The 26,887-nt window shown below is 44.2% G+C and overlaps 1 protein-coding gene across 2 annotated transcripts in view; it reads right to left on the bottom strand.

Annotated features, from left to right (window-relative positions):
* The window catches only part of LOC124779165 (serine/threonine-protein phosphatase 6 regulatory ankyrin repeat subunit A-like), a 303,064-nt gene that overhangs the window by 153,856 nt on the left and 122,321 nt on the right, over positions 1-26,887 (bottom strand). For both annotated transcript variants that reach the window (XM_047253694.1, XM_047253693.1), the window contains exons 5-8: positions 25,404-25,712; positions 21,444-21,539; positions 5,005-5,103; positions 4,820-4,915 (exon numbers count right to left, since the gene is read on the bottom strand). In XM_047253694.1, coding sequence (XP_047109650.1) covers positions 4,820-4,915; positions 5,005-5,103; positions 21,444-21,539; positions 25,404-25,712 — 600 coding nt within the window. The remainder of the gene's footprint in view (positions 1-4,819; positions 4,916-5,004; positions 5,104-21,443; positions 21,540-25,403; positions 25,713-26,887) is intronic.

Below are 26,887 nucleotides of genomic sequence, written 5' to 3'. Positions count from 1 at the left end.
AACCATCTACAGCATCTTCTCACCAATCTGCTCCTGTGTTGAGCATTCCACCACATGCTATTGTTTTCTCACCGAAGCAGACAAATCTACACAACACATCTGCATGCTCCGCTCCTACATCATGACTTCCATCACCAACTTCACAGCCAATGCCACCCTGGTTCACCAAGGTCAGTGAACCGATGTTGCCTGTGGATAGCATTTTGACCCCTATTGCCAACTCTCCTACGCGAGTATCAGCCATCAGTACTGGCACTTGTTAAAGGATTCGCACCACCGACAGCCCACCTGATCATTATAAGCCCAGGTGACTTAACGCTTCCAAACTTCTGTGCGCAAAAGAGATCATTCTGGAATTGTTGGCTTTGGGTGTCCTCCACCCCTCCGATAGCAACTGGTTGTTCCCAAAAAGGACGTCACTTTACGTATGTGCCGGGACTAAAGGTCCCTTAATGCTTCCGCCATTATCAGTAACTACACCTTCCCACATATCCAGGATTTCATGGAATTACTCCATGGTTCAAACTTTTTCTCCATTTTAGATTGTTCCAGGGCATATCATCAGACCCTATGCATCCAGCAGATATTCCGAAGACGGCCATCATCACACCCTTCAGCCTATTTGAATACTGTTACATGCCTTACGGATTGAAAAATGCTGCGCAGACGTGGCAGCAGTTCATTGAGTCTATTTTGCTCCCTCTGCCATTTGCTTATGCTTGCTTAGATGATACACTGATCATTTCCTCCTCCGCTGAGGAACATCAGGTTCACCTCGATGCAGTCCATTCGACCCTCGCTGCCAATAGTGTGGCGATCAACCATGATAAATCTCAACTGTGCTCCACATCAGATACCTTCCTAGGTCATGCTGTCTCTGCGTAAGACCTCCAACTGACGAGTTCTCATGTCGAAACCATAAACTTTCCTCTCCCTCAGGATTAGGCTCAGCTCTGTCGTTTTCTGGGTATGGCAAATTTTTGCCACCGCCATATTCGTCAAGCTGCCTCCAGCCAAATGGCTCTCTACTATGCTCTCTCCGGCAAAAACAACATTGTGAAACGGAAGTTGGAGTGGGCAAAACCCATGCTTGACACTTTTGGTAACCTTAAAACTGCCCTCACCAAAGCCATCATTCTCACCCACCCTGACCCTGAGGCCCATGTCTCAATCATGACTGATGCCAGTGACTCAGCTGCGGGTGCTGTTTTACAACAGCACACCGCCAACTCCACCTAACCCCTCTGCTTCTTTTCCAAGAAACTGACTAAGCGCCACTGCCAGTGGTTGGCTTTAAACTGTGAGCTTCTCACTGTGCACAAGGCGATCAATCATTTCCGTAGTGACCTTGAGGGGCGACCTTTCATGATCTATACAGATCAAAAGCCACTCGTGGATGCTATTCATAATTCAGCTAAGGACCTTCCGCCGAGGCATTTCCGCCTTATGAACTACATCTGTCAGCATTCTTCTGATGCATGCTATATCTGAGGCATGGAGAACATTGTGGCAGACTACCTTTCCCGCATCTGCGTGCTAACTGCACCGCTGAATCTGGAGGAGCTTGCCTGATTACGAGGGTAATCCCAAAAGTAAGGTTTCCTAATTTTGATAAGTATAGAAGTCCGTTTGTGTGGCAGGTGGTCACACTGTTACGAAGAGTACTTCACGCGCTGTGTGTAAACTTTTGCAAGCCATGCTGAGGCACTAAGTCTTGGTTTGGCAGCCGTTGAGAGTGGAGCTCCAGTTGGATGTTACTGCTACATGTGAATGGTGTGCAGTTATTCAGTTTTTTAATGCAAAGGGCACTGTGCCAATTGAAATCCATCGTCAATTGACGGAAGTGTATGGTGAGTCGTGCATGGATGTCAAAAATGTTCGTAAGTGGTGTTGAGAGTTTGCAGCTGGTTGGACCGAAATTCACGACAAACAAAGGAGCAGGAGACCATCAATTTCTGAGGAGACAGTGCTGAAGGTTGAGCAAAACATGTGTGAAGATCAGCGGATCACCCTGGATGATCTCTGCACATTGGTTCCTGAGGTTTCCCAAAGCACCATTCACAGAATTTTTACGTAAACACTGAACTGCCAGAAGGTGTGCGCAAGATGGGTGCCACACATGGCTGACTGAAGATCATGCGGCAATGAGTTGATGCTTCCTGTGCATTTCTTCACTGCCTTGCAGCCGAACAGGACAACTTTCTAGACTGAATCATTACGGGTGATGAAACTTGGGCATACTTTACACCTGAGACCACACAACAGTCATGCCATCTGAACAGCATGGCAGTGAGCTGGTATGACATGGGCATACAAAAACTACCACAGCATCTACAAAAATGCATCGAGAGAAATGGTGACTATGTCAAAAAATAGCTAAATGTTCAAGCTGTAAACTGATGTAAACCATTGTAGAAATAAAACGGGTCTATGTACTTATAAAAAAAATGGGAGACCTCACTTTTGGGATTACGCTCATACAAGCTGACGATGATGGTATACAGCAAATAATAACAGACAACGAATCATTGCTCTCTATCCAGTCCTGTTTACTACCTGGGTCGATGATCCCTGTCCTTTGTGACACCTCTATGGGCACACCCCGCCCCTTCGTCCCTACTGCTCTTTGTCATAAGGTCTATACTGCCTTGCACGGTTTAGCCCCCCTGGGATGCAAGCCACGTGACAGCTGGTTATGGAGCGCTTCGTCTGGCCTAGCGTGAAGCCTGACTGTCGCAGTTGGAGCTGTGCATGCGTCCCGTGCCAGTGCAGAAAAGTCGGCAGGCATGCTCAACCTCCATTGGGAAAGTTTGACATTCAAAAGGGGCATTACTGCTACATCCATATCGACGTCATTGGTCCCCTCCCATCTTCTGAGGGTTACAGATACATCATGTACATCTTTTTGATCATTGACCGTGTGACCCGCTGGGTCAAGGCAGTCCCATTTATTGACATGATGGCCAAAACCGTTGCCCGTTCTTTCATCTCGGCGTGGGTTGCTCGCTTTGACTGTCCCCTGTCTCTCACTCACTTTGCTGTACCCTGTCTCTCACGACCATCTAGGGATTCCAGTTTGAGTCTGCCCTCTTTGCTCGACTCTGCAAACTTAGCAGCGTAACCAAATTTCACACTACAGCTTATCACCCACAGGCAAACAGCCTGGTCAAACAGTGGCACCTCACACTCAAGGCCAGGCTAATATGCCATGGTGGCCTATGGTTGGAGGCCCTCCCATGGGTCCTGCTGAGCATTCGCCCGGCCAATGAAGAAGATTTGAATGCCTTACTCGCTGAGATTCTATACGGTGAACTCCTCCTTCTACCTGCTGAGTTCATTCGAGAATTCACCATCAGCTGCAACCAAGGATATTCTCACCCTGGTTGAACAGGTTCAAATGAACATTGCACAGCCTCACACCTCCCCTTCCTCACCCCCACCCCACCCGTGTTCATCCACAAGGACCTTGCTCCGTGTAACTTTGTGATGTTGTAGGATGACACTGTGCAAGAAGCCCTGCAGCTTCCTTATTCGGGCCCTTATCACATGCTACATCACGGTACAAACACGTCTGTCATCCACCTACATGGAGGGCCACTGATTGTGTCTGTTAATCAACTGAAACCGGCATGGTCACTCATCAATCTGCCTCCCGATGCTACCAACCTGCCTTCGGCTGACTCCACCTATGCAGCCGTTCGAATCATGGGACTCCTGCACCGCCAACACTGACACCCCCACTTCCCACGCCAGTTGCCGCCTACAACCATTGCACTGGGACCAAGATTATGAATTTATGTAATGATGTAATGTAGCTGTGCTCCGCACTACTGGGAGGGGGGGGGGGGGGTCTCTGTGGCGTGACTTTTGCTTCTTTGGACTGCTTTGTTCTAGTTTTCACTTTCGGCACGTGACTTGTTCTACTGCCATGTCTGTTATGTATCAGTGATTAATAAATGTATATTCGATACTTAGTGTGTGTGTTATCTCCAACTGATTCTATGTGATAACCACAAGTTTGAAGTTGATAACTTTTTTTTACAGAACAATTTTCTTTTATTTCTATCAATGACCACAAAAACTTTTGGTCCTTAGACTACCAGCTTTGATCAGCAATGATCATCTTCAAATCTTGGTGCTGATCTGCTACTTCAGTTTACAGCAACTGGTAGTCTGAGGACCACAAGTTTTTTGGTCGTTGACAGAAATAAAAGAAATGTATACTATACTTCCTGGATCACTGTTTTAATCCATGATCAATCATAGCTTGTGAAACTAGTGTCATGATTGGCTTATGTTGGAATCAAATGGCTCTGTAAACTGAAGCAGTAAATCAGCATCAAGATCTGAAGATGCTCATTGTTGACCGAAACAGAAATCTATATTTGTAAACACTGTCTATCAGACACTTTATTTTTGTCACAGAAGATCAGAGTTTTCCATCTATGTATTTCCCTCCTTTTTCAGTCAAAATTACATTGATTTCAGCATGTATAGAATAGTTGTCTGTTTTATAAACTCCACATTGTAGTATTCATTATGAATGTGGTATATGGAGCAAGTAACTAATCACCTCGTCACAAGCTAGATCATATTGTTTAGTAGATTATCAAAGAAACTGCTCCCATTTTTGTTCATTACCTGCTAAACACTGAAATAAAAAAGGCACAAAAGATTGGGAGAAAGTATTTCTGAAGTTATCAGAATTAACATATGTTATTACTAATCAATAGAAGTCTGAATTTTTGTATTTGTTGATGACTTCTCCTTTAAATAAGTTCTCGATAGTTGCCATTATGACCATAAAGCGGATTCTTACCTTTGGAAAACAATGGTTTCCAAATATTGGAGAATGTCCTGACAAGTCTGTTGTTAATGGGCCTGTGTCTGAATTACAGTCTGACACTGCCCATTCCTGGGAAAAAAAAAAAAAAAAGTCTATTGTGAATGTACATAATGGATTAGAAAAGAGCTCATTATACAATAAACAGAATCTTAACTCACCAAACATCTTCTTGTGTGGCCATTTATTGTTGACTTCCTGTGTTTAGGCTTATATCTGCCATTTATATCTGCACCTTGAGCAAGCAACCTATGTACTAGCTGTTGAAAATGGAAGACAGAGTATGAGGCAACCACAGAAATCGACCATGAATGCATGTATCAAGAAAGATTTATACCAGCATGGGTACTGTCCACCCATGACACATTGTAGATTTTAACATTTACTAGAATTTTTTTAAGTCAATATTTATTTCTCTGTGGCTGTTGACACTGCATCACTTTATCTGATTTACAGCTTCTCTATGATTTAACCCCCCCCCCCCCCCCCCAGGGGCTCAGCATTCATTTGCTGAGTACGGGCTTGGCGACCCCGGGGTCCTGAGCTGGGGACTGGTCAGCGCAGCCAGTCTCCTGTCACCGTAACCCGCGGACATGCTTCAGCGACCACCGCATGGCACGGCGGTGGAATGTTGTGTGCTGCGGGGAATGGTAATATTGGCTTGACCGCCTGGATTGTGAGGAAGGTAAACCTCTATAAAAACCCCTCAATCTTACGGTGTGCTGCGCGCCTATAAGATGCATGGCTGTTGGGGTAGAACAGTCACAAGCGGGCAACCTCTGGGGCACCTACCACACCCCTGTTGTATAAGGCTTACTCAGGCACGTGGGGCTCTGTCTGAGTGGACCTTTAGTTCCCTAGCTGCTCGTGGGACCACAATGGACCCTTCGACCTCTACGTTTCCCACTACCAGTGGATTGGGTGAGCCACTGGTAGGAAAACACACTCCATCGAAAAAGCGACTTCGTGCTGCGAGTCCTCCAGCACCTGGTGTTACTAGAGATTTATCAGACTGTCGTAACAGAGCACATGCTGATAACCAGAATGTGTTTTTGATTGTCAAACAGAAGGAAGGTAGCTTTGAGAGAGTTTCTCCCTTTTACATCCACAAGGGTCTTGAGGGAATTGCAGGAACACTGAAATCTGTGAAGCGACTGCGCAATGGGACTCTGTCAGTTGAAACTTCTAGTTCCCGTCAAGTCACTTCTCTTCGGAAAGCAACCTGTCTCGGAGAGTACGCTATCGAGACTGAGCTCCACTCCACTTTGAACTATAGTAAGGGTGTTGTGACATGTAGGGACTTGGTGGATATCCCCAAGGACGAGTTGAAATCTGAGTGGGCTGACGAAGGTATTGTCGATGTACAGCATATTATGAAACCAGTCGATGGGGACCTAGTCAAATCCGACTCGTTTATTCTCACGTTTAATTGCCCGAGACTCCCAGAGCATGTTATAGCGGGTTTCTTACGTTTGCCAGTATGGCCATATTTCCTCAACCCAATGCGCTGTTTTAAATGTCAGTGCTTTGGGCATACTACGTTGGGGTGCAATGGGATAGCCAATTGTGGTAAATGTGGTCAACCTGCCCATGAAGGAGCCGATTGTTCATCGCCTGTGAAGTGCGTGAATTGCTCTGGGAGTCACCCTGTCTGGAGCCGGGTCTGCCCCATCTATCTCGAGGAACGGAAGATACAGGAGATCAAAACATCTAAGCGCATCCCCTATGGTGAGGCCAAGAAGCTCTTTAAGACCATGCAGCCTCCTGCATTTACAACATCTTTCGCTTCCACTCTGCAGAAACCGGTACAGTTGGCCACTGTTGCTACACAAACGGAGGTTGCTAGTGTCAGCACTAATACCTGTGTTTGCCAGTGCACTTGTGCTGCTGCGGTTGTTTTGCAACCTGCAGCTCTCCCCACAACGTCAGACAAGGCCGTGGTTGCTGACATTGGGGTACTTCCTGCCCCTCCCCATATATCACCTTCTGCCCAGGCGAGTAAAGCTCCAACTGTTGACAAGGTTCTGCATTCTAAGCCCCCCAAGACAAAGACACCGAAGGTGAAGGTTTTGCCACCTGAGGAGACTAGTCAGGGTCAGTCCAATGATGATGCCATCGTACTGTCCGACATCTCCCTTGGGTCGCCATCGGAGCTGATGGACATTGATATCGACCGGAGGCGATATTCTCGCCCCAGGAATAAATCTCCGGCCAGTACGGGCTCTCCTCCAAAGCACAGAGGCAGGGTGAAAACTGAGCCACCCTGATCACTGGCTGCCATATTACAGTGGAACCTGAATGGGTTCAGGAAGCATGTGGCCGAATTACAACTCCTTGTACGAGAGCGCCCCTTGTGCTTATGTCTCCAAGAGACACATTTTCAGGCCACTGATGCTCCTTCTTTATGGGGCTATACCATGTATCGAAAAGATGATCTGATGGGGGAAAGGGCAAAGGGTGGTGTAGCAGTTTTTGTCCGTGACATGCACCACTCATCTGAGCTCCCTCTCGTTAAGGACTTGCATGCAATTGCAGTTGACCGTTTACTTACCGCCTCAGGATGCAATAGACTCTGAGGCTCTCACAGACCTTATTAGCCAACTCCCCCACCCATTTCTCCTTATGGGGGACTTCAATGCTTATAAGGTCTTATGGGGCTCTAGGACTACTTGCCCCAGGGGTCGCATTCTGGAAAGCCTCGTGGCGTCCGAAGAACTGTGCATCCTCAACTCTGGTGCTCCCACTCATTTCTGTACTGCTTCTGGGTCGTCATCAGCTATTGACCTTTCCTTTTGCTCTCCAGCACTCGGGATTCTGCTCTGTGGGAGGTTGCCGCTGACCTCCATTCTAGTGACCACTTCCCCCTTTGGATTCGCCTCCTGGATGAGGCTGTGGCATTGCCAGTGCCGCCCAGGTGGTACCTCTGCAGAGCTGACTGGACACTTTTCAGCCATTTAGCTGTTGTGGAACACCATGCCAGCGTCCATGAATGGGTCGACCATGTTACAGCTGTGATCTCCCATGCTGCTGAATTGTCGATCCCACGGTCCTCAAGTCATCCCAAGAGGCTTCCTGTCCCTTGGTAGACCACTGAGTGTCGCTCAGCCATCCGAGCCTGCCATACAGCTCTGTGCCGCTTCAAGTGCCGTCCCTCAGCTAACAATCTTGCGCCTTTCGGGTGGCAAGGGCCAAGGCGCGGTGAGTGATTAAAGAGAGCAAACGACGGTCATGGCAATCGTTCTTGAACTCCATCTCCCACTCCACTAGTTCTACGAAAGTATGGGAAGCCATCAGGAGGATTTCCGGGAAACGCAGCCAACTACCTATCACGGCATTGCTGCATCAGGGTTGTCCACTCACAGTGCCGAGAGACATTGCCTAGACACTGGCCATGTATTTTGCGGAATCTACTGCCACTATTAACTGTGATCCAGATTTCTGCCGCTACCGCACTACCATCGAGAGGGATCACTTGGACTTCCAGTCTCCAAATTCTGAACCCTACAACTGCCCCTTCACAATGTGGGAACTGGATTCGGCACTGTCTGTGGCTCATGATACTGCGCCAGGTGATGATCAAATCCTGTACAGCATGCTGCAGCACTTGTTGCTGCCATGCAAGGAAGTTCTCCTGAATTGTTTTAATATGATATCGTCATCCAGCATGTTCCCTGACTCGCAGAGGGAGGCGATTTTGATTCCCCTCCTCAAACCGGGGAAGGACTGAATGCATCCCAGAAGTTATCGGAGTATTGCTTTGACGAGCTGTGTCGGGAAGACATTGGAACGCATGGTCAACTGTTGCCTGGTTTGGCTGCTCAAGACCAGGCAGCTCCTTAGCCACTCTCAGTGTGGCTTTCAGAGATGTCATTCAACTATAGACAACTTGACCCTGCTTGAGGCGGCCATCCAGCAGGCCTTCCTACGTAACCAGCATTGTCTAGGTGTATTCTTTGACATTAATAAGGCGTATGACACTACTTGGCGCCGCCTTATCCTCAATCAACTCCATCAGTGGGGCTTTCGTGGCCATCTCCCCATCTTCATTCGGTCCTTTCTTTCCCACCGCCTCTTTCGATATCAGGTTGGTAATGTGCTATCTGATTTGTATGTGCAGGAGAATGGTGTTCCTCAGGGAAGTGTTTTAAGTGTCACCCTCTTTGCCATCGCCATTAACAGTATCACGTCCACTATCCGGAGCCCTGCCCAGTGCTCCTTGTTTGTGGACGATTTTGCTGTTTTCTGTTCTTCCTCCAGTCTTGTCACTGCTAGTCGGCAGCTGCAGCTTACGATAAAGCGATTAGAGGCATGGACTGCGAAGACGGGTTTTACCTTTTCTGCAGACAAATGTGTGTGTGTTCATTTTAATCGTTCTCGACATGCTTTTACCTCCCCTGAATTGCGTCTGAGGGACACCATTCTTCCTTTTAGAGACACTGTGAGGTTCCTGGGCCTCACTTTTGATTTCAAGTTGTCGTGGTTGCCGCACCTTAAAGACCTCAAGGTGCGGGCCCTGAAGGCACTGAATATTTTGAAGTGTCTGAGCCATCGGTCCTGGGGAGCAGACCGGGCGCGTCTGCTGCAGTTTTATAGGGCTTTCGTCCGGTCGTGTCTTGACTATGGATGCACCATGTATGGGTCAGCGAGGCCTTCGTATCTGAAGATTCTTGACGCAGTACACCATGAGGGTATCAGGCTGGCCACTGGTGCCTTCTGTACCAGTCCCATCCCCAGCCTGTGTGCTGAGGCATGGGAACCACCGCTCGCCATCCGGCGGAAACTCCTCATGGTGCAACGGGTGTGTCAATTCCTTGCCTGTCCTACCTCCCCTGCGTACTCTACTGTTGCCCGTCCGCCTATGGAACGTCTCTTTTCCAGTCGTCCAAGGGCAACGAGACCATCTGGGATTCGTGCCAAGCATTTGCTTGAGTCCCTTGGTGTGGAGCGTGTGGCACCCCAACTCCAGGGTTTTACCCGCCTGCCTCCCTGGTTGCTCCAGAGGCCCAGCGTCCTTTTAGACTTGTCAGAGTACCAGAGGAGCTGCACTCCTGCATTTGTTTTTACCTCCTTATTTTACAATATTTTAAACCAGCATCCCGACCATGTACCAGTATTTATGGATGGCTCTAAACAGGGGGTATCTGTTGGTTGTGCTGTTGTTTCCCTGATCGAGTTGTCAAGTTACGGCTTCCTGCGGCGTTACCATCTTTGATGCTGAATTGTTTGCAATCTTGCGGGCATTGGAGCAGATGAGATGTGTTTCCAGTCTTAAGTTTCTCATCTGTTCTGACTCCCTGAGTGCCCTTCAGACCATGCAACACTTGTACCCAATGGATACCGTCGTCCAGAAAAATCCATGATGCCCTACTCCACCTGCAACGGCAGGGGAAGGAGGTTTCCTTCTGCTGGGTGCCGGGGCACGTGGGTATTAGGGGAAACGAACTGGCAGATGTGGCTGCCAAAGATGCATGTTCCCTCCCTCAAGTTGTTGAATGTGCCGTCCCCCTCTATGCTGTTGCCTCCCTTTTGCGTTTTCGTGTTATGCGCCAATGGGAAGAGGAGTGGCTGGCAGTCGGTGAAAATAAGCTGCGTTTGGTCAAGGCCACCATGCGGCCATGGCATACGTCCTACCAGTCGTGCAGGTGGGATGAGGTTCTCCTCACTCGCCTCCGCATCGGGCACAGTCCCTTAACACATGGTTTTTTACTCTGGCGGGAGGACCCCCCAATCTGCAGTGCTTGTGGCATCCAGATTACTGTCCGCCACATTTTACTTGACTGTCCTTTATTCTCTGACCAGAGGGCGGTGGTTTCCTTTCCACCAGATTTGCCCTCTATTTTGCAAGACGACGCAACGACTGTGGTTAAGGTATTACAGTTTTGTGTCCTGTCCATTTGTTGCCTCGGATTTTAGGGAGAGGATTTTAATGTGCTGCCGGGTGACTGGCTCACCCAGGTTTTAGGTAAGAGGTCCGCCAGTCACGATTACCTACTTGTTTCCCTTCAATTTCTGTTCACTTTTCCTTGTGTTTCCTTTCCTTTTCTAGTGTGTTTCTTTTCCTCTTGTTTTGCCTCTGTATGTGAGGATTTGGAACTGCGTCAGGTCTGTGTCTTTTAGCCGTTCTCCTTGTTCGCTGTCCGTCTTCATGCCTTCACCGCATGTGTTCCTGTTTCTATGCGTTTGGGCACTGATGACCACGCTGTTTAGCGCCCGAAAACCTCAAACCACACACACTCTATGATTTAAGTGTGGCTACATGGTGGTTGGCATGGTGAACGTCATTCTGTTTGAGATACCTCATTATGTTTGAGCTCAGAATATGTTCTAAGATTCTAAAGCAAATTGATGATATTGAACAGTAGTTTTGTGGATCACATCTACTACTCCTCTTCTAGACGGGTGTGACCTGTGCTTTTTTCCAAGAACTGGGCAAAGGTTTTTGTTTGAGGGATCTATGATACATTATAGTTAGAACAGGGGCTAACTCAGCCACAAATTCAGTAAGGAATCTGACTAGTATTCCATCAGGCCATAGAGCTTTGTTCAATCTTAATGATTTCAGCTGCTTCTCAACACGACTGACACCAATACTGATTTGATTCATCTTTTCAGTGCTATTTGTAGTCTTCAAAATGGCATCTGTAACAGAGGTATACTCAAAGCAGAGAACTGTCATTGTGTTCCTTTTTTTGGAAAACCAGAGCATCGCAGATATTCATAGGTGCTTGCAGAATGTCTACAGAGATCTGGCAGTGAAAAAAAAGCACAGTGAGTCATTGGGTGCGGCATCTGTCATAATCACAACCAGGTTGTGCAAACCTGTCCGATCTCCTGCATGCAGGTCAGCTGCACACAGCTGTGACTCCTGCATCCTTGGAATGTGTAGACACTCTCATTTGAGGTTATTGATGGATCACAATCAAACTCCTTGCTGAACAACTGGACATCCCAGTTGGTAGTGCTGACACACTTGTCTACCAGTTGGAGTACTCAAAGATGTGTGCCCACTGGACTCATCAAAGGCTAACAGAAGACCATAATGAGAAATGAAGGGCCACCTGTGTGGGGTTGCTTGTGTGTTACAGGGCTGATCATGCCAATTTTTTGTTGAACATCATTACAGGTAATGAAACATAGGTTCATCACTTCAAACTGATACCAAAACAGCAATCCGTAGATAGGCACCACACAACCTTTCCTCCAGAGAAAAATTTCAAAGCTGCACCCTGAGATGGTAAAGTCAGGGTGATGGTCTTCTGGGACTCTGAACAAGTTATTCTGTTTTATGTTCTTCCCTGTAGTGTAATGGTAAACTCTGAAGCATACTGTGGCACCCTCAGGAAACTGAAGAAATGACTTCAGTGTGTTCATCACCACAAAAATGCAAACGAAATTCTCCTCCTCCATGACAACTCAAGGCCTCACACAAGTGTACAACACTCAAGAAGAGCTCACAAAACTTCAATGAACTGCTCTTCCTCATCCACCCTACAGTCCGGATCTTGCGCCTCCCAATATCCACCTATTTAGCCCAATGAAGGATGTACTTATTGGGAAGCAATACATGGATGATGGGGAGACAAGACTTTGGCCCCGACATTGACCAGTAGAGTGGTACCATGCAGGCATACAGGCTCTCCCAGCTAAGTGGCATAAGGCTGCCACAGTGAACAGAGTTAATGTTGAAAAATACGGTTTTGTAGGTAAGAGAGTGGAGAAAAATATTTTTACTCACATCCTAAATAAACCAACCTGCTTTCAGAAGAAATGTGTTGCATTACTTATTGAATGCCCCTTGTATATTGCTAGGAACTAATTTTCTGGCCAAACATGAAGGTGACATCAATTACCAGCACAGGTTTATAGAGTAAAATGCTGGGGCAAATAGCATGTGAGTGAAGTTTAAATGTTCACTTGCTGGTGAAAAAATGGTAACTAGCATACACACAGACAACAGTATTAGTGGCCCAATGTAACTGACAACATTAGAAATAGGGTGAATGATACCAAGGGAGTGATGAAGGAGAACAGGGATGAGTTATTTCAGTTATTAATTATTTAGGAGTAAAGGAGATGACTCACCGAAAGGCAGAAGCACTGCATCATTGTTAGGTACACAAACAAATCATACAGAGCTTTTCTAGCTTTCAGAATGCATGCCCTTTCTCAAGCTTGTAGGAAACACATGCACACAACCATACACACCCACTCAACTCACATGCACTCATCTGTCTCCCTACATTGTGCTCAGTTGACTGCCAGCTCTTTCTTGGCTCATGGTGAGAGTACTGGGATGATGTGGGGGGGTGGGGTGGGGTGGGGTGGGGTGGGATGGGGTAGGGTGAGGGATGGAGAGAGGCGGGAAGCAGGGAGGGGGTTGGGGGAAAGCGTCTAGCAGCTTGTGGGAGAGTGGGGAGTCACCTCTGGGCTACCTATGGGTACAGGTGGAGGAGGCAGGTGGTAAACTGCTGGACACATGATTTCACAGTCTAGGGATTGAGATAACAGCACACAATTAGCTGATGTGGAGATACAAATTGGGTAGAGGTACTGGCACACCTACGGGTGAGGGGGGGGGGGGGGGGCAGCAAGTTACCTTGGGTTTAGGCTAGTAAGGTTAAGAGAGTAAAGGATTTGATGTAAGGATAGCTCCCATCTACTCAGCTCAGAAAAAGTGGTGGTAGTGGGGAAAATCCAGATGACACAGGTTGTGAAGCAACCACTGAAATCTCACATGTTGTGCTCTGCTGCATGTTGTGCCACTTGGTGGTCCAGTTTGTTTTTGGCAACAGTTTGGCAGTGGCCATTCATCTAAGATGACAGTTGGCTGATTGTCATAACAATGTAAAACACTGTGCAGTGGCTGCTGCAGAACTGGTATATCAAAAGGCTGCTTTCACAGGTGGCCTGGCCTCTGATGCGGTAGGATAAGCCTGAGATGGAACTGGAGTAGTTGGGGATTGGGCAGGTCTTGCATTGGGGTCTTCCACAGGTATGATCCCTTTGGCAGGGGATTGAGAGTGGATGTGGCACAGGGATGGACTAGCATGTTGTGGAGGTTGGGTTGGTGGCAGAACACAACTCTGGAAGAGGTTGGAAGTATCTTGGGTAGGACGTTCCTCATTTCAGGGCATGATGATAGGTTATCAAAGCCCTGATGAAGCGCGTGGTTCACTCATTCCAGTCCTGGTTGGTATTGGGTGACAAGGAGGACACTTCTTTGTGGTCGGTTCTTGGGATACCTGTGAGCATCAGGTGTGTATGCAGATATGGCATGGGAGATCAGTTTGTGAATTAGGTCTGGAGGGTACTGCCTGTCTGTGAAGGCCTTGTGAGGCCTTCGGCATACTGGGCATGTAGGTTCTCATCACTGCAGATGCATCTGCCATGGGTGGCCAGGGAGTATGGGAGGGATTTTTTGGTGTGGAAGGGGTTGAAGCTGTCAAAGTGCAGGTACTGTTGGTGATTTGTGGGGTTTATGTGGACTGAGGTGTAGATGGAGCCATCTGGGAGGAGGAGATTGACATCTGGAAAGGTGGCACAGTAGGTGGAGGAGGATCAGGGGAATTGGGTGGGACAGAAGGTGTTGAGGTTGTGTAGCAATGAGGGTAAGGTGTCCTGGCCTTGGGTCCAGATTATAAAGATGTCATAAATAAACCTGAACCATACCAGGGATTTGGGGTCTTGGGAAGTTAGGAATCTTTCCTCTATATGGCCCATGAAGAGGCTGGCATAGGAGGGTGCCACTCAGGTGCTCATGGTCATGCAACAAATTTGTTTGTATACCTTCCCTTCAAAGACAAAGTAATTATGGGTCAGGATGTAATTGGTTAGGTGTACAGGGAATAAAGTGGTGAATTTGGAATTCACAGGGCACTGGGAGAGGTAGTGTTCAATCACGGCAAGGCCATGGGCACGAAGGATGTTGGTGCACAGGGATTTTGCATCAACAGTAATGAGTAGGGATCTGGGGGCTAAGGGTGTAGGGATGGTGGAGAGCTAGTGCAGGAAGTGGTTTTTCTTTAATACAGGAAGCTAGGTTTTGGACAATTGGTTGGAAATGTTGATGAACAAGGGCCGAGATTCTTTTGATGGGGGCACTGTAAGCAGCAGCAATGGAGCATCCAGGATTGTTGGGTTTGTGGATTTTGGGGAGCATGTAAAAGGTGTGTGTGTAGACTGTTGTTGGGGTGAGTAGGGAGATGGATTCGGGATAGAGGTTCTGGGAAGGACCTAAGGGTTTCGGCTGGGACTGGAGGTTATGTTGGACTTCTGGGATGGAATCACTTTGGCAGAGCTTTTAGGTGGAGGTGTCAGCCAACTGCTGGAGGCCCACTGCCAGGTAGTCACTCTGGTTCATCATGACGGTTGTGTAACCATAGTCTGCCAGGAAGATGATCAGGTCAGGATCCATTTCTAGTTTGTGTAGGGCAGTCCTTCCTTCTGTTGAAAGGTTGTCGTTCTTAGAGAGTCGCCTGGGAAAGGGTAGTGAGGTCAGGTTGGAAGTTAAGAATTCCTGGAAGGTGACCAGGAGACAGCTAGCTGGGAGTGTGGGAGGGTCACGGTTGGATGGTGGTATGAATTGGGACAAGTGGGGTTTGATGCTGGGATTGGATTGGCTTTGGTTGGAGGATTGGTGGAAAAGAAGTGTTTCACTGTATGAAGTGGGAGAAGAAGAGTAGGTCCTTCACAAGGTCTTTCAATCCTAGATGCAGGGCTTAATGTCAGGCCTTTGGATAGGACTGAAACTTCTGTGGGGTGAGGATTTTTGTGGAGAGTTTAACAATAGTGATCTGGGATCGTTTTGGCTCTGGATTTCATGAAGTGTTGATAGGGGGCTTTGGAGAATGTGGTTAGTTGAAAACGTCAGCTAAGCAGAATCAGGGTGCTATGAGGGGTTGACAAGGAGAAACACTGTGGGTAGGATTGGGGTTGGACAATGGTGCCCCGAGGTGAAAGTAGGATGTCAGCATGCTGGATAACATGTAGAGGTGGTTTTTTGAATGTTCTTCCAAGTGTTGAAGTGCCAGGATTTCAGTTTGAGTGATTAGGTGTAGGTAATGGGAATTGCTTTGTAACAGTATTTTGTGGAGGGAGTAAAATGGTTCAGGGAAGCTAAATAAAGAAAACAGTAATAAAGAATGGTGGAATGAGGTCTGGATTGAAGGAGCCACTTGGTGGTACAATAATGTGCAGAAAGTTATGGTTGAAAATTATGAGTTATTTAGGAATAAAGGGGATGACTCACCAAAAGGCAGAAGTGCTGCATCATTGATAGGTAGACTAACAATAGGTACAAAGCTTTTCTAGCTTTCAGAATGCACTTCCTTTTTCATGCTTGTAGGGAGCACATGTACACAAACACACACACTCACTCACATGCACACATCTGTCTTGCAATATTGTACACAGTCAACTGCCAGCTCTTTCCTGTTATTGTGTGATTAGCAGGATGTGGTCTCAGACCAAGCCAGGAAGATTGTTGATTTTGTGTACCGTATGCAATCATGAGCCTATAAAGAACGGTCATATCCTATACCCATGGTGAACAGGGACACAGTAAGGGTGAGTTTACTCTAAAAGCTTGAGTGGGGCATCATTGGACTCAGCAGAAACAAATAGTGTAATCTAATATTTGTAGTTAAAAACAAAGACAATACAGCCAGGACTGTATTGGCTGCAAGACAGTTAAATAAACATCTCAGTGCTGAAAAAATATCATCCTGGTAACAGAGATGAGCTGATTCAGAACTTCAGGCATGTGATTAATGTCCAGCACTGCCTGACTACTGGCTTGTGGCAAGTCCCTCTTACTGAAAACTGCTGCAAGTGCATGGTGTTTCCCTATGAAGGTAAACTGTGTTAATATAAAATGGTGCCATTTGGTCTGTTTTTATCCATAGCAGTGTTCATATGGCCACTAAACCACATACTAGGGCAACCACTAATGAATCTTAGTAGCAACCACTAAGTGGCAAGTGCATTGTTGCCCACTTGAGGAAGTCTTCTCCACACTCAGGTGGAAGAAATGAAATTAAAACTAAAAAGTTGTGTGTTCATTAAATCCAAACTCAACTTTTTAGGATATGAACTGTTGACAGAGGATGCAACACCTAACTCTGACAATCTTGCTGTGATAGAAGAGTGTGCTACCACCCAAAACTGAAAACAACTTATATCATGTCTAGGGATTGTGTTCATTCTACTGCAAGTTTATTGACAATCATTGTTTAAATTCTTCAAGACAGTATGCTGCTAAAGAAGAATGTGTCTGTCTAGAATGGGAGACTGTGAGGATGATTTCAATACAATAAAAGATAGTTTGTGGCATAGCAAAATTCTATACCATACTGACATGATGCTGCCTTCCTGCCTGGCAACTAAGCTTGGATTTTGGTGTGGGTGGAATGTTGTTCCAGAGAGTGAATGTAGCAGGGACAATGGGGCACCACACTCTTTCATTTGCCAGTTGGATGCTATTAAAGCACAAGAGACGCTATGGAATTTCTGAAAGGCAGCTGTTCTCAACAGTGTGGGGTCTCATGAAGTTCTGGGTGTACTTGGATGCCTTGTGCAAAGTGTAAAATTTTATGTTTATGAACATTTAAACCAAATTGTTCATTTTGGCAGCACTTTGAAATCTTATCAACATCTAATTTGTGCACCTTTTTTTTTACATTAGTACATTGTTATAGATAAATACAACATTTGCAAAAATCCTGAGGTCACTTTTAATATTGGCTGCTAGTTATTAATATACAACATGAACAGTAATGGTCCCAACCAACTACCATGGGATACATATGAAGCTACTTACACATGTGTTGATGACTCTCCATGCTAGATAAAAAACTGTGTGCATTCTACCGAGAGATCCTCAGTTCAGTCACACATTTTCTTTGACACCCCATTCAACTGAACTTTTGTTAATGAGTGCTTTGCTTCCAGTCAAGAATTACTGCATCTACCTGTTTAAACTGATCTTCAAGTTTGTGGAACTGGTAACCCTGTGGCCTAAAGATATGGAATGAGTTCCCTCAGTTTCTCTGTAAGCCTTACCCACTTACAGGGATTGTCAAAATCAGTTTTTATTGTAACTTTTAATTATATACATTTTTTTTTTCACATTCTGAATACTTTTTGCCCCGCATTTTGTTTACATTGATGTGATATCACTAATCTTGCACTAGTAGTGAACGCAGCACATTATTGGAGGTTACATTCTTTTTATACTGAAATAAATGGATATATCTTATAATAGCCTTTAGTTTCAAATATTTACCATATCTTTCCTTTGCTATAGATCCTTTCTATGACCTTGAGTGAAAACTGTGGGAGCTGTCATAAAAAAGTAAGAAGTGGGATGAATTATGGGAACTACAGTAAATTGTTTCACTGCAGCAGAAGGGGGCTGGGGGAGGGACATACCAGGGAGAACTCTGGAGAAGTCACCAATGCACTCTCCTGGAACTGCAAAATATGCAGCAGAAATAGGTCAACAGAGGAGCACAAAAGGAAGATCTGTACTCTTCAGGCACATTTGGATCAAGCTCGAAGAGAGCGAGTGAGGATTCAGGAAGGCAGTGATGAGGGGTGTTGTTGGGAACTGGAAGCTGGTAGGAAGGCCAGCGGGAGGAGGGTATGGTCTGACAGTTTTGCTGTGTCTACCAGCAACAGGTTCCAGCTGCCAGACATGAAGGGAGAGGTGCTTCAAGATGGTGTACAAGTATGAAATGTGCAGTAGGCTCTGCACATGAGTAGGAAGTATAGGGAAGTAGCAAATCTTAGGCAGAAGGGACTACTCCATATTTGTGTGGTGTCTATTCTGTCAAACATGTCTGACAGAACAGTCACCACACATATATACATTTAAAAACCCCTGAAGTTACATGGATGATGCTGAGACAAGCTATTTAATGTAAGACACATGGGGCTGCAAATGGTGGGAAATACCCCAAAAGCAGATGACAAATGTTGAACGTGTGACGTCACTAGATGACATAGCTCGCCACATGTGCAGCAGTTGGGCTTCTCGATCATACTCTTGCTGGTAGGGGGCATTGCTACACATCACTCTTCTATGCAACTCTGTATTCATAAATGTAAACTGATTCATCGTAGTCTTAAATTACCACTACCAAGAGCACTACCATATTGCATCAGGTAATGCAATAATGAAAACAGAGTACCCTAGCAGAGCAATGTGTAGTATCTTTCCATAATAGTGAGGGTAGGATCAACAAGCCTAGATGCTTTATGTATGGGTAGGTATGTTACATGGTGATGTCACAAGTTCAACATTTGTCATCCACCTTTGGGGTATTTCCAAACTTTTTGGCCCCCTCTGTCTTGTATTAAATTACTCATCTCAGCATCACCTACATTGCTCTGGGGGGTTTTAGATGTTAATAAGAACCACCCTGTAAAGTATATCTGTAGGCATGATTGCCTTCATAATTTCAGTGCAGATGCCCAACAGAATCTGTGCCTCTTGCAGGAATACAGGTCTAGGTGCGAGCGAGCAAGTATGTGATAGGACAGTGGATGCTACTAGTGTTGACAAGTTGAAAATCTGGGTTGGATGGGAAGCATGTTCAGATGGCCAAGGCAACTGCTCATGTTAAGTGGGAGATCTGGGTTTGAGTCCCAGTTTGGCACAAATTTTCAACTTTCACTATCGAATTATTTCAATGCCTCAATGTGGCTGGTGTTGGTCTCTCCTTCAAAGGACAAGAGCACTGCTGCCAGGTAATAGTGATGGAAGAGGTGTTGCCCATGAGTTATAGTAAAAGTTAGGGGAAGAGTATCAGATACCAACATTTTAGAGTGTTGGGCTAGACCAGGTGATTGAGGGTTTAACACCCTTGTGTAACAATTTCAAAAAAGATGATCAGGTTGTGACAGTGGGTGGAGCAGGGCACAGCTTGGATGGGTACAAGATGTACCACAACAGTGGTGAATTGAATAAGATGCTTCCCTAACTGGTAGCAGCAATGTGAGAATGGTTTAGCTGTTACATCAGCATGACTGGCCTCATTTTGGCAGTGTTTTATGGCAAGTCAGTGAGCAGCTGGAGATTGTGCTGATGACTGCTGATCAGGAATGCATTACACTGGTGCCAGTGGGGACTGTCGGGTGATAGGACTACAATACGCATGGTCTGCACCTTAACAGGACTGGGAAAGGGAGGTTGATGGACTTAATTACTGAGAGTACAGTGGGTGGGTGGGCACTACATATGGTCAAATAACTGTTGTCATAGACAGGTGGACTAGGAAAAATGATGACAACACACTCCCCTCCCTTAAGAGTAACTTAAACAGTTTTTGGGCTTTCCTCATCCTGTATGCAGAAGATGGAATGTACCACGCAGGTGTGGGCATACCCCATAGAAATTTTCTCAGCATTATCTAGTATTCAAAAAAACATGCAGTACATCAAAAATGTTCACCAGCATGGTGGTAAGCTAGAGCAATGGTGTAGAGATACTGAAAAATAGCCCATTGTGCTACCACCACGTGAATGTGCAAATGCTTACTATAGAACTACCTTAAAGGGTGGAGTATCACATATTTATATCAGAGGTGGCACACATCTTGAAGTTACATCAGATCTGATCACAATTAGTGCAGACAGACATTTTGAATTTGTGGCTGTTGACCTAACAAAGCTACACATTAATTAATGCTAATACCAATCATGAATAAATTCCTTCAAGCTGACTTAATATTATTTTGAGAAAAGAATTGTTCAAATGATCTGTGGAGAATGAAACTAACTAATTACCTTACATGAGATGTAATCATTCGCATATGTAAACATGTAGTACAGTTCTGTCAATGTGGTGTTCATTGCACGCTGTCTTCATGGTGCTGCATATACGTAAGGCAGATACATACAACAGAGCCATCTCAGACAGATTCCACATGAGCTTATCATCTGTATTTGAAACATAAGAATTATCAGGACTGCCAACCACAAATATCTGCTACAGTTCACAGTCCTCAATACAGCAGGAACTACTTCTGTAAATGTCAACTTGAGAATAGATCACTACTCAACAACATAAATATAAAAATAGATAATTTGCAGCTGAGATTTCTGATGACATTATTTAGCCAAAGGCTATAAAACACCCCCTCCTTGCCCACCAACCCTCTTCCATATCCCGCCACAAAGCGTTTTTGAGAAGGACTTTGCCTGACATCTCAGCTGCTATCTTTCTCTTCTATACACATGTTTCCTGCTCACTGCCTATTTTTATTATATGGCTACAGATTGACCCTCACTTTTGTATTTCAACTGTATAACAAATGGAGAAAAATTAATGCAATGATTATTATGAAGCAGTACATTCTGTGTGTACTTGTGAATCATTTGGAAAGCTGTTGAAAATACTCTCTAAACCCCAGATGACATATCATCTAAACTGAAGAGACTTCTTGTCACCTGCAAGAGGGCTGCAGAGAAATATCATGTCAGGTACTATTTTGAAAACATAAAAGCTCAAGGTATATATTGTTCTTTTTTACAAGTAACTGAAAATAATTAAGACATAAAATTATAAACAGTACCGAAAACTTTGTGGTTACTGCCTTACCTCATAACAACTTGCAGCCGTATGTAAAATTTGATTAAGTACATCTTTGCTATAATGTGAAAAACTAGCTCCAGCCTCTAACAGCAGCCATGTTTCCTGAAATAAAATTAGAGACTGTAAATAAATCATTTCCTTAATGAGACACATTAAGTTACAGAGAGGCATAATTAACTGACACTTACATAAAGCCTTCGGCCACAGCCTTCATCAGCAAAATAGAAACACTCACCATTCATACACAGAAGTAACCACACCTCATGTACACATGACTGCCAGCTCCAGCATCTCAAGCTGATATGCAGCTGTCACACGGGATCCAAGCAGCAATCTGGAGTGCGTGGGGAAGGGGAAGGGACAGTAGTGTATGCATGGGGAGAGAGAGACAAATGCTGTCTGGTGGAGTCTGCCCAGGGATTAGAATGTCAACAGGCACTGCAGCAGGAGGTTGTGAGGCAGGGGGTGGGGAAAAAAGCAGCAATAAAGGAGAGGAGTGGGGAAAGACAGGCCGATGAGTTGACAGGGGCGGCAACTAAACGGAGTGGGAGATGAGAATGGGGAGGAGATGACAGGTCATTGGGGGGGGACTATTGGTTGAAGGTTGTGGAGTCAGTATGTTACTGTAGGTGGAGATCGGGATACTTATGGGAGCAGAGAATGTGTTGTAAGAATCCATATCTACACCTACATACATACTCCACAAGCCACTATATGGTGCATGGCAGAGGGTACCCTGTACCATACTAACCATTTCCTTTCCTGTTCACTCGAAAATAGAGCAAGGGAAATATGACTCTCTACATGTCTCCATATGAGCTATATTTTTTTGTATCTTATCTTCATAGTCTTATGTGGAATGTGTGTTGATGGCAACAGAATCATTTGGGAATCAGCTCCAAATGCCAGTTCTCTAAATTTTCTCAATAGTGTTTTTCGAGAAGAACATTGGCTTCCCCCCAGAAATTCCCAGCTGAGTTCCCACAGAATCTCCATAACACTTTCATGCTGTTCAAACCTAGCAGTAACAAATCTAGCAGCAGTCGAACCTGATAGGGATTTGGCATGTTTGGAAAGCTGGCCGCACAAAGCTGGTACTATAAAATGCCAAATCTCTAGTCAGGTTCAGATTCATTGATGACATCTTCATGATTTATACTCAAGTCTAACACAGGCTATCTTCATTCCTTCACAATCTCAAAACCTTCTCTCTCATCCACTTCACATGGTCTTCCTCAACCCCACATCCCACCTTCCTAGATGTTGACCTCCTCCTCTCCAACAGCTCCATCTGCACCCCTGTCCACATTAAACCCACCAACCACCAACAGTAACTGCATTTCAACAGCTGTCAACACTTTCACACCAAAAAATATCCACAATACAGCCTGGGCACCTAGGGACAGCATATCTGCAGTGACAAGAACTCCCTTGCTCAGTATTCTTGGGTCTCACCAAGGCCTTCACAGGCAGCCACTATCCCCCAGACCTAGTCCACAAATAGATCTCCTGTACCATTTCCCCTCACACCCCCAACCCTCCCAACACCCCCAAGAACCAGCCACAAAGGAGTGTCTCTTCATCAACCAGTTCCACTTTGGAATGGAACAGCTGAACCACATCCTTCGCCAGGGCTTCGATTACCTGCCATCATGCCCTAAAATGAGGGACATCCTGCCAGAGATACTTACCACCACTCCTAAAGTGATGTACTGTCACCCACCCGACCTCCACAACATCCTATCCACCCCTACGCTGCTCCCAATCCCAACCCCTTGCCACAAGGATTACATTCCTGTGGAAGATCCAGGTGCCAGTCCACCCATCCAGCACCTCCTATTGCAGACCTGTCACAGATTTATCCTACCCCATCAGGGGCCAGGCCACTTGTGAAAGCAGCCATGTCATTTACCAGCTCTGCTGGAATCATTGCAAAGCTTTTTATATTGGTATGACTATGCCCAAGCAGTCATGTTCGTCGATGGTACTTCAATACTCCTTGAAAAACAAAATGTGGGAGAAATTCCGGATGGTGTTATACACACTAAACAACCTAGATACATGGTTTCAACAAAATGGCCTTAAATTTAACTTTTCAACAAAATGGCTTTAAATTTAACTTTTCAAAGACCCTGTTTATTCAATTTAGAATCAAACAATCAAAAATCAGCGACATCGGTACTGTACATAAAAACCAAATTATGGATGAAGCTCAGTCTATTAAATTCTTGGGACTAAACGTGGACAAAAATCTAACCTGGCAAGCACATATAAATTATTTAACTACAAAATTAAACAGCCTTGCCTTTGCAATGGATATACTATCTGGTATAACAGACTTAAGCTGCAGAAAAGTAGTGTACCACAGTTACTTTGAATCCATAATTGGATATGGTTTAATTTTGGGGGGAAATTCAAGCTACATGTGACGAATTCTGCTAGATCAAAAAAGAATTGTTAGGAAAATGTGTGATGTCATTCCTAGAACATCCTGGCACCAATTATTCAAAAACCTAAAAACATTATCTATCCCTGAATTGTACATATTTGAAATTAAAATGGAAATGAGCTAATGGAAGAAAACCATTTCAAATATTTGTACAACAATACACACAAAGAAAATTTCATGCTTCCACCACATCACTTAAAACTTTACCAACAGACACCCCAGTGCATGGGAATGAAAATTTACAATAAACTCCAGGGTAGAGATACACTGAGCATAGAGATAGGTTCACTGAAGAGAAAACTATATGATCTCCTGGTGGAAAAATGCTACTACTCAGTTGAGGAATTTATGAATGTTGAAACTGTCATTTGATTAGTGTAACTGTTTAATATTATAGCATTGTGTATGATATTGTATACATATATAAAGATATGTACTATTGCATCAAGTGAAAAACAATTTAATAATATTACTATGGCCATCATTTGAATAGTGTGACTGTTTAATATTATAGCATTGTGTATAATATTGTATACATATATAAAGGTAATGTACTATTCATCATAATAAAACCAATTAAATAATATTACTATGTCCAATATCAACCTATACTGATAAGAAGTAGTGTTAGGGAATTATGTAATTATGTATATCATGAGTCTAAAATTGATGTGTCTCCTGTACAGCATGGTCGGATGATCTGTAAATGTATGTTATCAGACAAATAAAATACAAATACAAATACAGATAGAACAACCAGGGATTTTTGGAATTTGATCTGTGGCAGTAAACAAAAGTTCATCAAAACAGTCATCACTTAAGCCAATGCCAGCCACGTTATACGTTATGTGTAGAATTAAGAAAAAATTAATTTAAAAATGTTTCTCTTGGTGTATACAAGTCATCTTGCTCTCTCATGCAGTACATAGAAATTAAGATAATAAAACATATGAAGTCATAACTGTTAGAACCTGTGCTTCATATGTAAAAATAACGCTATCAACATTACAATGTTCCTGCTTGCTGTTTATAATACTGTATGCTATTCATGTTGACTGTGTTGTAATATGTAATTTTGTATTGTTTTATCCTATGTAACATGTATTTCTGTATTGACTTATCCCACATCAGTTGTACAAGCTTCTGTATTGATCTGATACACGGGACAAATAAATAAAAAAATAAATAATCTATTTATTTAATCACACCAGTTTCATACTCCAGAACCTGCTTTGTCATGCATTAACAATGTAACTTTCCTTGCACAAAATGAAATTTTTGCTTCATTTAGATCACTTTTTTGCTACACACTTGTTTTTGTAAACATGATATTCTTTAGCTATACTTGTTCCTCTTCCACCCTACTGTTATTAATGAGCTGAAAAAGTTAGATTTACTCAAAATTTGCCAGAGTTTGGTGTCATTTCTTCCCTTTTTCAGAGACAGATGACGAGAAGATAAGGAAGTGAATTATGCTAATCCAAAAGATACTCCACATATTAAAATGAGTCCCTCACCCGTCGAAGTTCTTCCTCTAATGTTATATCCAAAGCTGTCTTGCCATCTTTGCCACGCATGTCAGGATTTGCACCTCCCTTCAGAAGTAGTTCTAGTATGCAAGGCATATCAGAACTGTACCGAAAAAATGAGAGTGCATGTATTATAGCAGGTTGCCCTTTCTTGTCGATACCATCTCCAAAACTGAGACACCTTTTCTGCAAGCATGTAAAATTATTTGTAGATCCAAGTGCTCTGTGGAGTGCTATTCTGCCAATCACATCAACAGCTGCAGTGTCTGCACCGGCATCAAGAAGGAGCTTGAAGCACTGCAGAGGAAAGAAGAAGAATTAATGCATTTTATAAATAAGTATTTCAAAATATTCTTAGAGGAAAATAATGTATATTTTTTTAGCTAGTGGATAAGCTGAACTTTTATTGCCTCAAAAAGTGCAGCTACCAATTCTAAAAATCAGCAAAAAGTGGTGCATTCTCTAGAACTGGTAAATAGGCTGCTGTTTGCAGAGTCAGTTATATATTTTAACGATTTTTTTATAATTAAAGTGTCTAAATAAACACACTCCATGGGCCAAGACTGAGGATGGACATTCATTGTATTACATCAAGCAGGCAGTATTCTGATACATATTCATTTTGTGGAAAAATCCAGTTTGACTGAAGAGAAGAAATATCTATCTCCATCCATCATAGGGTGAAGCCTTCAATGACTACCATAGCAGAATACTGTCAAATGATCATTCACCAAACACAAAGAAATTCTGGCAATATGTAACGGCTGTTAGTGGCACCATAGTTTGTGTTCAGGAACTGAAATTGAGGATAGCAAAGCAAAATCTGAAATGTTTAACTCTGTTTTCAAATGTTCCTTTACTAAGGAAAACCCAGAAGAATTGCCCCAATTTAAAAGTGTGTAAAATCAGTATTAGTGGTGGTGTTGAGAAACAGCTGAAATCATTCAAACTGAACTAACCCCAGGGTCTGAAGGAATCCCTCGAACAAAAAACTGTGCCCAGTAGTTGGAAGAAAGCACAGGTAACACCCATCTACAATAAGAGTAGTAGAAGTTATCCACAAAACTATCATCCAGTATCTTGACTTTGATTCATTGTAGGATCTTAGAAGATATTCTGAGCGCAAACATAATGAGGTATCTCCAACAGAGTGACCTCCTCCATGCCCACCAGCATGTATTCCGAAAATATCAATCATGTGAAACTCAACTCTCACTTTTCTCACACGACATATTGAATGTTTTGGATCAAGACAGGTAGACACAGTATTTCTCGATTTCTGAAAAGCATTTGTCTCAGTACCAAACATATCCTTGATCATATTGGGTGTCAAAGTGAAATTTTTGACTGGATTGAGGACCTTTTGGTAGGGAGGACACAGCATGTTATCTTAGGTGGAGATCTTGATAAGATTTCAAAGTGGTGCAAATATTGGCAACTTGCTTTAAATGTTCAGAAATGTAAAACTGTGC

The sequence above is a fragment of the Schistocerca piceifrons genome, chromosome 1 (assembly GCF_021461385.2).
Source record: "Schistocerca piceifrons isolate TAMUIC-IGC-003096 chromosome 1, iqSchPice1.1, whole genome shotgun sequence".
Classification (NCBI taxonomy): domain Eukaryota; kingdom Metazoa; phylum Arthropoda; class Insecta; order Orthoptera; family Acrididae; genus Schistocerca; species Schistocerca piceifrons.
This window is presented reverse-complemented; position numbering and strand designations above follow the sequence as displayed.